The sequence below is a fragment of the Excalfactoria chinensis genome, chromosome 10, assembly GCF_039878825.1.
Source record: "Excalfactoria chinensis isolate bCotChi1 chromosome 10, bCotChi1.hap2, whole genome shotgun sequence".
In the NCBI taxonomy this organism is placed as follows: Eukaryota; Metazoa; Chordata; class Aves; order Galliformes; family Phasianidae; genus Excalfactoria; species Excalfactoria chinensis.
Window position 1 is genome coordinate 7,901,864 of NC_092834.1, and position 12,630 is coordinate 7,914,493.

General features: G+C 40.3%; 1 protein-coding gene across 1 annotated transcript in view; it reads left to right on the forward strand.

Moving 5' to 3' along the window:
* The window catches only part of IL16 (interleukin 16), a 39,838-nt gene that overhangs the window by 12,732 nt on the left and 14,476 nt on the right, over positions 1–12,630 (forward strand). The window contains exons 3-6 of the mRNA XM_072345650.1: positions 863–1,274; positions 9,210–9,346; positions 9,828–9,936; positions 12,138–12,234. Coding sequence (XP_072201751.1) covers positions 863–1,274; positions 9,210–9,346; positions 9,828–9,936; positions 12,138–12,234 — 755 coding nt within the window. The remainder of the gene's footprint in view (positions 1–862; positions 1,275–9,209; positions 9,347–9,827; positions 9,937–12,137; positions 12,235–12,630) is intronic.

The following is a 12,630-nucleotide window of genomic DNA, read 5'->3' on the forward strand; positions in this document are numbered from 1 at the left end:
TTTCTGCAAAACTTTTGAGAGAAAAAGGAAGCCCTTTTAACAAAGCTCCCTTTTGTTATCTTAACATGCTCATTACTCTTTTCATTCTACAAAAGCTCCAACCTCTGCCACATTTTGATCATGTAGCATTTCTTCCACTTTCTCTTAATTTGCTCTGCTGCATCACACACTGAAACAAACCATTCCTGTAATGGAACCCATTTTGATTGATGCATTGGAGCCATATTCCTTTATAGAGTTCAATCCCTAATCAGATATTCACATCTAAAGTGCTTCACTGGATCTCTGTATTACTGGTAAATGTGAGTCTTAAGTGAGTTCTGGTCTGCAAAGGTAGGAGCTTTGCAGCTCCTGACATTCCTTACCTTCTCATGGCTAAGATCTACTTCTGCTAAGCCGCTTACAAATCAGATGTGCCAGGCAGAGAACTTAACGTTGACAATTTGATTAATCTTCTTTGAATTATAGTGGTTTCATGAATTAAACTTCAAAAGGAGCTTCCTCTTTTCAGATAATGTTAGCTGGATAGAATAATGCTTTTAAAGTATCTTCCTTTTCAATCTGGGATTTCAACATGCAAATTCAGCAGAAGCCAAGAGGAAGCAGCACAATGGAAGCATCAAAAACATTTATTAAAAGCACTCCATTGTGCTTGGGGAGCATGTGAAGAGAATGAAAAGGTGAAGGCGAATTTAGTAGAGCACTGCACAGAAACAGAATTAGCAAGTCATGAGCTGTCACGTGGCTGTTAGGAGACTGAAAGGCTCTGTTGATTCGATTTATTCATTAGGGCTTTTCAGTAGTGTAGGTTATTAAGTGGGGGATATATTACAACTTACTTTTTGTATTTCCTTTCCTGGAGGATATTTTGCGACAGAGAAGCAGAGAAAGTTATTGAAGGTATCATGCCACATAAATGGGAGAACGATAGGAAAAAGAGCAGCACCACCAGCTCTCTGAAGATGGATCGAAAGAGCAACACTGGCAACAGGAAGTCAAGAAAGTTTCGCTCCATTTCAAGATCACTTATACTGTGCAATGCCAGAAACAGTGATGATGGGTCAAGTCCTGATGAGAAATGTCCCGATCCCTTTGAGATCTCCACCAACTGGGGTCAAGAGGAATTTGACTGCTGCCCTAGAGTGCAACTGCCAAGCACATCAGAGACAGAAGACAGCCCACCTGATCCTCCATGTGTCATCAGCAGCACAGCCCAGTCCAAGGCAGCCGCAAATTCAAACTGCAACAACATGAGAAGAAAGTTACTTATCAAGGTAGGCACTGTGGTGTATTATATTGTAAGGTTTTCTGTTGCAGAAGTTACTAGATGGGTTAATTCATATTTCTCAGGAACATAGAAATCCACCTGGCATTGTTAGAGCTTATGAGCTTGCAATATTTCTCTGTGTATAAACTGCATGAAAAAGTACTGGCTTCCTGACCACCCTGTAGCACCCTGCTGATGAGCGCTGCACAGAAATCAGTGGCTGCTAGGCCATTCACTGATGCAGACTAGCACAGCTGGTGCTTTCTACTTGCAATATGTATTATGCTTGACATACAGAGCTGTCACTATAGAAAAATGTATGTGTAAAGTGTGATACAATGAGACCTCACAAGCTACGCAAGTATAAATCATATTAATACTATGAAAGACACAGGAGATTGTGCAGGCAGATGTTCCTTCTCTCTGATTCAGAAAGGAGGGAGTGATGGCTCTAAACCAGAGATGTCCCTTTCTCTAGAGATGTAAATATTACATTTTTCTTTAATCCAGAAGCAACTATTTTAACCCCAGATCTCCAGCCATTTCTCAGCCTAGGCAATATACTTTAGAAGCCTTCAGAAATGCTTCTTTCTCTTTGACATATTCTAATTGCTCACTTTCTCTCTCCCGGTTGGTGTGTCACTGCAACAGTGACATGACTTTTAATAGTCTGTTATCTTCCTTCATGGCATCTAATACCATTCTAATACCTCCTATCATTTGCTTTTTACACGATCAAACAGTGGCTTATATTTCTTATGTAGTAGTGCTTACGTTTCTTTCACCTACGCTATTTTTCTTACGTATTCTATTTTATTTTACTTACCTTCAGTAAAAAGCGATGAAACCAGGCCTCTACATCTAAAGACAGATTGCACTGAAAATCTGAATCTCCCCTTATTTTTTGAGTTTCTTATTAATGATCACAGTATATAGTCCCATAGTGCAAAGTCTGCAGCAGGACAGAAATTGGTTGATGATGTATTTCAGCCCCTAGGCAAAACCACAGAACAAAAGGCAAAAAGCAAGCCAAGTTTCTATTGCATTCTGACAGAAAACCTAAGTAGGTGGAAATGACTGAAATACAAAAATACACCTGCAAAACCATAGCACCTCCTCTCATTTGGAAACAGCCTGTATACACTTTGCTGATTTCCATCTGGGAGTAACGAAGGAGCTGGCCTCTGTCACTCTCCCCTTTTCTCTTTTTAGCACAGCTGAAATGTTTTCTTGGGTGTGTGTCAGTTATCACAACCTGCTTTCTTGCATACCTCCAAAACACGTCAGGCTCCAATAACAGTTGTGATCCATAACCCTTGTGAAACTATTCAGTATCTTACTGCAGACTGTAAGTTATTTGGTATTCTACCTGGCAAGCAGCTCAAACAGGCATCTGGGGAACAGAGTAATTCTCATATCTAATGCTGTTGTATACATAAATATCACTGGTAAGGGAATCAACCCCTCTTAGGTTGGTGTGTTAGTGTCACTGAACAGGGAGGGTCAGGAACCTGGATGGACTGACATAAATCAGTCAGAATTAGGTCTTTACCAGTGCAGTTGGGGTCTCACTGACACTACAGGTAATGGGCACACTAAATTCCCTTTTCAGAGCTCTCATAACCATACAAACTTCTTCAGATGCCACTTGCTAATTCTCCTGCCTTTCAGAATCATGGATCAGTGGCTGTGAGAAGTCTTATCTCAGCATGCTAAGTGGAATGAGCTTCAGTAACAGCTACACCGACCTTATCTGTATTGTTCATACTGAGGCTCTGCCCTACATTATGAAAGCAGTGATTTCTATTTTCCATATGGCACAAGCCTGTCATCATCTTTCTATACCACGTGTCTTATCTTAAACATGAAGATTCTCTGTTTAAGAAAGAAGTCAGCAAGAGTTTTTCAAGTCTTAAAGTACGACACACTCTTCATCTCCACGTGACACTTCAGAAATTCACAGCGTGTGATTCAGAGCTGAAGGATCCTTGCCTTTGTTCAAGAAAATTGATTCCATTCTTTCTGTGGTGTTGTTGAGGTTATCCCACTGCTCTTTTGCTTTCCATTCCCAACAGTCTTAAGTATGTCTCTGAAGGTGCTGGTAACTCTCATGCAACTGAACAACTTCATTTTTTTCTGTCATACATGGAAGGAGAGAGGAATGTTTAAACATGCAGCGTGATTTAATGTTCCCTATGCCTCCCTTCTTCAGAACTAGGGGAGAACCAAGAACATCCGTATTCCAAACATTAGTTTTACTTTTCTACTCAAAAACTGAAGTATCTCATAGAATCATAGAATGGCTTAGATTGGAAGAGACCTTAAAAATCATTTAGTTCCACCCTCCCTGCCTTGGCCACGGCTGCCACCCACTAGATCTCTGTGAACCGTACCCACTCAATTGCATGAGATTCACTGTTACACAAGCCATAAGCAAAACATTTGGGGACTTCTGCATATGGATCAGAGGCACATATTTTTCTTCTTCTGCCCCCCTACAGCTCTTTCTACCACACCAGAAAGCTATTATTTCATGGACTTCCCAACCATTTCTTTCTTTCAGTCTGGTTGATTCTACTAAAAACAAAAGTAGTAAATAACACATCACCACACACAGCCAGACAAAGAAACACTGGATCAAAATCTCACAGTATGTAACATATGCAATATAAGATGTTACCTGGGAAATAATTTCTCAGTCTGATCCATTAATCTCTCACATTAAAGACTCCAGTGTATGTCCTCCACTTTCATTATATATTCTAAATAGCCAGTATTTTTTTCCCCCTCTAAATGGACTGCTAGCAGTAATGAGAATGGTTTTTTAATTCATTTGGTTTCCGTGTTCCAAGATTCACTCATATTGACTCTAGCTCATTGAGCCTCCAGCACATGATGTTACTTGGGCATCATCCATCCGACCAGCTCATGGACCACTTAGCTTCTAAGATGAGGCTCACTTACTCTAGCACTGACACAGCTGGGAAACCAGCTTCTCAATTTATAAATAAAAAGATCTCCTTTGTAGTTTGCTTCTCACAAAATTAGTAGGTTTTTTTTTTGGTGTCTGTAGTATCTGATATCCGATAGTATCTGATATCCGATGCATTTAACAAAGCAAATTGCTGAAGACAGCCTTGACTGCTGGTGTCATTACAAAATCCAAGGCTTTGTAGTTTGACAGATGGACAAGAAGAGAGAATATTGACTCATTCTTTGGAAAGCAGCTGTCTCACGGGGTTGGAGAGATGCTTCCAGAAGCATTCCTTTTCAGTCAAGGGCTCTCCTCCCTGCACCAAGGACTGCCTGGGAAGCACTGATAGTTACCAGTGAGTCTGGAAGAAGTGGGTGAAAAAACAATCTAGAATAGACTGCAAAAGGGAAGGACTGCTTCTTTATGTGAACACTCAATTCAAACTGATCTGCACTGCTCCGCTCAGTTCCAGAACCTTCTCTGTCCTTGCTTCCTTTGGTTCCTGACTCTCTGCTTCAAGGAGAAAAAAATGCAAAAGGTCATTTTCTCCCTTGGTTGTCACAAGAATTATTATTAACTTGCCTTTGTGCAGAAGCCAATTAGCTGGCTCCTTGGTACCAGGACAAGTGTTATGGCAACAGACTGTAATGTCTTGAACATGAGCCTATGGCAAGGATGGAAAAACAAAGCAAGTAGAGGAGACTACATTTATTTGGACGTTTCTGTTTCCTCCTCCCTTTTTCTGTTTGCTCTGTCCATCTTCCCAGTCTCCTTGCTTATGTGACATCAGGGCCATGCTATCCCCAGAGCAAGTTGGGAAAGAGGCAGTAATGCTAAGACAGTGCATGCAGCAAAATGTTGGCCAGGGCACAGGCTGCCCCCCAAAAAAACAAATCAGAGCCCAGATGATGGGTGGAAAGGTCTATCTGAAATATCTGATATGCTGATTGTGTATCTAGGGCAAAACCTGAATCCCATGCCCCGATTCTTGCATCGTCCCAAGGCTTCCTGGCTTTTACCATTTTATTAATTGCAAAGGGAATATACTGCTGGGAAAATGAATTACATCTACTATAAATATTTTGGGAGGACCAAAGCTTTGGCTGAGGGATGTCAGAATCAGTGGAGTCATGTCAGTTTATGCCAAAGAGACTCTCTGTTAGAAATGATGCAGGAAAATAGGTTTCTTGAAGAAAACCCCAAAAGGCTGCGTTCTCTTCATCTTCCACTTGGAAATCCCAGCCATTTCACAGCTGGGAAGGCAGAAAAGCCAAATATTTAAATTCACTATTGTACTGTTGTTAGATTTTATTTTATTTTTTTGCTTTTTATGTGTTTTTGGCCTTTTTTTAAACCAGCAGTCAATCAGCTCATTGTCATATGCTTAGTTAACAGAGTCAAAGACCTTACGTGAACCAGCCTTGTATAACACTTCACTTCAGACAATCTAACTACTGTGCCTTACGCTGAGAGTACACAAAGTGTTTTAGTTTTTCATAGATGCCATGGTTACCCTTACTTCAAAACAACATCTGGAATGAGACATTTAGAGACGGGATTCAGGGTTAGAAATGTCTAATGAGAACATGAAGGGAAAAAAAAATCTCTTAAATGGCAGATAGAAAAACATCCTCTGAAATTTTTCATTGAGCACGACAAAAGAAGGGGAGCAGGAAGAGAGAATTTGCCTGGACTTGCAAATTACTTTTCCAGAGCAAAGCACATGAAATACTAATTTACTCTCACCTGCAACATAAATGCATTTAAGAAGACTCTTGAACTCCCCCTTTGATTTGAACGTTTCAGCCAAACGGATTCAGCTTAAAGACTAATTTTGTTTATAATGCACTCCTGCAGACCATCTTCATTTTGGTTTCATGGTAATGGGCAATGCAAACACAAGTTTCCCCTGAGTCCTGAAGAGCTGGGTTGTAAAGCCCTTTAGAAGCAGATAGATTCTATTCACTGGCAGCAAATACGCGCTTAAAAATATGCACTAATACCGCGTAGGCAAAGTTGACCTAGAATCCACCTGCCTATTCCCTCCCTCCCCAACCTCCCAATCTCACTTTAGCAAATTTTCAGCATTTGCTACAGAGCTATAAATCACCACACAAAAACAGCAGGGCACATTAAAAGGGAGGAGAATGAAAACAAATACTGCCTTTACTCTTGGAACCATCAGCAATATTTCTATGCATATAATAATAAGTGAGACAGGAAATAAAAGACATTAAAGAGCAAAACCCAAAGCAAATTGACTGCTGGCACTTGAAGTGGTCAAATGTTTACTTTTCTAGAGAACAGCTTTTATTAATTTTCTGTCATGTTGCAATAACTTGGATGTGAATACAAGGATCTATATCCAGGGCCCAAAAGAAGTGCAAATGCTGACAACATAACAGATACTGCCACATGTCCTGCCTGTCCAATAAACTTGTTTTTTAAGTAATTCACATAAATGCATTTAAAAAACTGTTGACACACACAGCCTATTTGAAATGCTGCCCAACTTGGTAAGATGACCACAGAGTTAAAGAAAAATTATTCCCAAAACTTCTCTACAACACACAATTAATTTAGCTTCTTTCCTTCTAAGCACATGCAACTGATTGCTCTTGGAAAGAAAATATTCTATTAAGTTCTCATTGGTGTTATTTCACATGCATGTCCCAATACAAGCCAGAATTTCCAGCCTTGCATTTGTCCCACTGAACAAAACACCTTCCCCAAAGGGCTAACAGGGTGCTGCAATAAGCAAACTCAGAGCCAAACACACTGCACCTCTATGATGTTCTGGGAAACTGACAATAGCCAAATGCCTTTCTGACAAATAATTATAAAGAGTATTATAAATACTATGTGTGCAGCAGCTGTGCACTAAGAACAAGTTCTTGGAAGGGAATCAGCATGAGAGACATTGGGGGCTGCCTGAAGAGGCCCACCGTTAAGTAGAAATTAAGACTGAAATGGACAAGGAGAGCAGCTACATGAAGCTCTGTGTGTGTGCCTGACCAGCAGCAGTGAGAGAACAGCTGTATATTTCAAGGGAGCAGAACACAATCATAAGGGCTCCTATGCTCCTACCTTTAATATCTATCTTACATCTCTTATGTTTTAGAATTAGCAAACTGCTCTTTCAAGAACCCTGTTGATTTAATGGATGCTTCACATATACAGAATCCGGTCTGTAATTTCTCATGATGTATAAAATGGGTATTTTTTTCTACTCAAGATCTGACATTTCAAGACATCAGAATTAATTTTGTTACCATGCTGAAGACTTTAAAGCAGTGCTATGAGATGGAAAAGAACCTAACGGTCCAGATTTCAAGCATATATTTCCCCAAAATATTTTACCTTGGGAGAAAAGTAAATGCAGAAGTTATAAAATCAATACTAGAGTTCAAACAAACTGGTTTAAAATGGAATCCTGTCCATACTCATACACTTACCTATTACTCACTGGAAGCACTCTTCAAACACAAAAGAACTTCATAAAATTCAGACGCTCCTCATTAAGTGCAGACAATCTGGAATGCAAACAAATGCATAGAGTTAACAAGTCAGTCAAAACAAGCACGGCCCTTATCTGTTACCTACTAAATTCAGTCTGTAGTGAGTCCAGGGCACAAACTCAAATACACCATTCATTCACAGCCTTGGATTTACTCTGGCTGGTTTCAGAATGGGAACCAAGCTCCAACAGACATCTGGGATGATAGTGACCTTTCTTGAAATTGCTGTAAATTCCAAGTTTGCCTTTGCTGACACACAGGTATAATGTGATCCCTATTGATTTGTGGAGAAAGAGCACAATAACCCTCAGGGCTGGATGAACTCTGCTTAGGGGAGAAAGCAGCTCCAGAGATGCTAAAGAAGGTGGTTATATAGCTTTCCTTGTGCTGTCAGAGAACTACAAATCACTGGAAATAGTCCATGACACTCTGAGAAGGGGACCCTGGAGCAATACAGACAGCTGACCGCTGCTGTACCTTGTGAACAAGGCAGTGCTGCTGACAAAGGCCTGCCTTGATGTATGGAGTGCACATCCCTGTCTGAAATCTGTCTCAGTCATAGAGTCCTGCTGGGACAAGTCTGGATCCAAAACAAGCTGAGAACCCTGTTCACTTTGTGTTGTCTGGGGAGGCTGGTGCAGGCAGGGAAAGAGAGAATGAAGACTTTAATTAGGAGGTGTGCTGAGAAAATGGAGAAAAAAATTCTGTTCTAACATTCCAGCTTTCTTCATCTTTTCAGACTATTTAAGTGTTAAAATGTCTGTGTTGCAGGATTGCATTTCCTAGACAAAAGCACTGTCCTTTGTATGCTCAGTCAATCCATTCTTTGCTTTATTTACTCACATGACTTAAGACTATTTCTGTATGCCCATATGCTAATGATTCGTAACTGTGTTACAAATGTGCTTACAATTAGCCCTCCAGATGCAGCACACAGACTACAGTAACCTCAGTCAGACTGGAGAGGACAAAACCTTCCAGCATTGCAGTCATCTTTGCTCCCCTGCCCACTACTTAACAAGTCAGCAGCCAGGGTGGAGCTCCTCATGTTTTGTATGCACTTCTTTTTCATTCAGAGCTACCATGTTTTTTGGAGTATTTCCTTTTCTGCTGTATGTTTACTTTTCCTCCCTGCCTTTTTCTTATGATTGTCAGCAGGAGCAAAAGTTAGCCAGCTGCTATTACAAATGTATTATCAGTTCTCTTCCCCTATATGCAGCAGTCTTCATTATTTTTAGCCAGAAGCTAAGGAAAACAATTTTTATTAAACGCTGACTTTATAATACAATTGTTCTTTCACAACTGCATACCATTAAAAGCCAATTATTGGAGGCAACCTGGTTCTAAGATCACTTTCAGCATTTCTTCACAAGATGCAGTATCAATGTATGCAACTTTTAGCATCCACTGTACTTTTCCTTTAATGCAATCTTTCATCTTTCTGAATCAGGACAACTGCATCTGCAGATTGTGTGCAACCAGAGGAAACTGCAGCTCAGGAATCAAGCTTTCCAGGAGTCCAAACTGCGCCTCTCTCTGGAAGGGGTTCTCAGGCTGCCAGGTACCTGCTGGAGGCACATCAAACAGGTACAGTTAGCAAGCTTGTAAGTGAACTATTTGTCTGCACAGATTTTGCACAGCCAGCATTCAGTGACAAGTTTGGGCTATTCTATGCTGTCATAGTACCCTGGGCAGAAGCCTGTACTCCTTGAGCATCTACCTATGTATAACAAGCTGGTCAGTATGGGAGCTTCCAGACAGGGAAACAAAGAAACTGGGAGGCAATGTCTCACATCTGAGCTCTGTCCCCATAGATAGCACATGTATCAGCAGCTCAAACCCTTTGGCGCTGAAGACTTAAGGCAAAACAAGAGCCTCAATAGCAAAGGCACAGACTAGGAATGGAGTATATAATACATCGAAACATGCCAGAAAGAGCTCTCTTCAAGGCAAAGGGGAGATTGCAGTTCACTCCTGAAGTGAGGCACATAACACAATAGTGCCATATTTTTCTTTGTCTGTAAAATGATATGTATTCATGTTCCTCTACTCTTTATTTCTTTTTAAGGGATGGACATCTGAGTCCAAGGAATGAAACGTTAACACTAAATGGGCAATCACTTAAAGATCTGTCTAGCAAAGAGGCTGAATCTCTCATTCAATCAACAACACAGCTGGTGAGCATGGTGATGGCTAGCAATGGCTAGCAAAGTAAGCATGAATGTTGTGTTTCCCCCCTGTGATTGTGGGGTGATTTGACAACATTTACTTGAGAGAAAGGGAATTCTTGCATCAGACACTTGAAGGACGCGGTTTTGCTCTTTCTGACTAAACCCCAAACCTCTTGTGGTCAGACTGGTAGCTTTCAGCACAGCTTTTTTTTTCCCCAGAGGCTATGGAGAAGCCAAGGCCCTGGGAAATTCTAGCAAAGTCTGTACAATCCTTCCTTTTAGAAACGCATGGCTTGCTAGTGCTCGTTTTCCCTTTGGAAGTTGAGAAAAAGAAGAGGTGGATTAAGAATTGGTGAATCCAGAAGCCAAAAAGCAGCTGCTGTATTGAAGCAGAGATAGGTTTTTTTTGTTTGGTTGGGTTTTTTTTTTTTTTTTTTTTCCCCTTCTTTTTAATTCAAGGATCAGTAGCTAGAAAGTTCTTGTGATAAAAGTTAAGGGAGTCTACAATAGAAAGAGGGAAACAGGAGGCATCTGCAGGTCAGCAACCCTGGGTTATCACTAAATCTTTCTAGGAGAAACCCTTTAGATCTGTTTCTTTGGATTAGATCCTTAGCACCACCCCAAACCAGAAGGCACTAGAAGTTTTTCACTTGCAAATGTTGGAGGCTGGTCCCCCATCACGCGTTTGCCACTTGGAAGACAATAGAGTTTAGCCAGAGGCTTGTTGCAGGCTTAACGTCTTGATGTTCAAGGAAAAAAAAAACCAAAAGTTATAATCTGATTGTAGTTTTTTCTACTTTTTGTTTAATTATTATTATCTGCAGTAAGGTCACACAGAAAACTGTGGTACGATCCTAGACTGAGGAAGTACTTTTGCCTGGACCTGCTATCAGGCCTGTGTAGAGAGCACTCCCTTCCAGGAGTGCAGAGTAATGAACTGTCTCACCCACATGTCCACAGGGTTCTGCCAAGTGTTTTGCTTTTTTCCCTCTTCCTTAAGCAGCTCAGTGGCCAGAGACATCTCAAACTACTGTAGCAAAGTACCACCCAAGGCTCAGGCAGGTGACCCGTGCAGTTAAAGACAAATTTGCATCAAAATACTTAAGGGTTAAAAGTAAAGGCTTTTCAAGCAAGCTAGCTTGTACAAGAAACACTGCAAAATCAGTTCCACAACGCCTCTTTGAGGACATTCTCTGCATTTTTTAATCTCAAGAGCTCGAAAGGGAACTGAAAGCCCTAGCATGATTTAGCTACGTGACAAATGCCTCCACCTGCTGTCAAAGAGGAGAATTACCATTTATCAGTTCTTAAGACAAAAACAGCACTGCTGAAAATTTGGCTCCTAAACTCTGGAAGAAAGTATTTGTCCCTGTTGGCTCCAGAGGCATTAGAATAAATGGGACTGACTCTGAAAGTTCTTTGTGGCTTTCTTACTGCTGCAGAATACCGCTGAGCAAAAGCCTTCTATACCTGGAGTTCTACTGAATCAATTTCCCTATGCTCAGTAATTTTCCTCTTTTGACTGTGATTCCTTCACGATCAGTAGCATTCCCTATGTCATGACAGAAACAGGACTATCAGGAAACACATGCATCCAGACATTATTCCTTACATATACATTTATCATATGTTTATCATTTAGTTTTTGAAAAATGCTCAACCCTTGTCCTCAGTGATGCTAAACACACATATTTGGGCGTTATTCAAAGACGAGTAGGAATTAGACACCAATTCACTGCTGTAAAACTGAGCTCAAACATTTTTGTTTTGAAAATAATGCTCTTCTAAGAAAAGAAGTGTCTGAAAGTGTCAGTCATCCTCAAAAACTGGAGTAGGATGGCTACACTTGATCCATGCATCAAAGCGTTGTTACTCTGAATTGACTGGTGATGTCCATTAATTTTATGCCCCTTCTGTTTAAAGACCAGAACCTATTTCTACCGTATTGCTTTGGCAAGTTTTAATCATATTTCTTTGACAAAGCACTGAGCTATCTACTACATTATCATCTTGTATATTTTAAGTAATTGATTTTGCTCAATGTTTTTGCTTCAAGCTACAAGCCAAATTAGGAGAAAATTTGCTTTTAAATTGAGATCACTTTCAAGAATTTATTGCATAGTTGTAGTCTTACTAGAAAAAAGTCAACAGATGGAGGTATTTCTCCTTAATACATTCTCTGGTCTCTTGTTTTTTTCACCTCGAAGGAAATGCCAACCTGTAAGGAAAGGCCTTTGGAAATACAAAATGGTTGTTTTCTGCAAAGCAAAGCCTTGTGTCAGCGGACACGCAGTAACTCAACCAGTAAGTTACAAAGAAATCATATTTTCTCTTGCAGTATTATGGGAGTGCACAGCACATTACTCTGTTAGCAGTGTTGGAAGATAGCACAGCTGGTGTCCAGACACTCTGAGATCCCCAGCTAAGAAACTGCTGCCACATAAAGGCATTGGTATTCATATTCTGCAACCCTACAATCAGGGGTTTTGCATGTAAAATCACTATATGTTTATCAAAGTATACTCTAAATAAGCTGATACTCTTCTGGTTGGGAATGCTTGTTTTTAATACAATTATTGCTAATTGTTATTCCCACAGTTAGAATTAAAATGATGTCACCCTTCAGAGAGATATACAGCTGGGGAAAATAAAAAAACCACAAAACCTTTTCTAAGGGAAATTTACCTGATCAGTTGAATG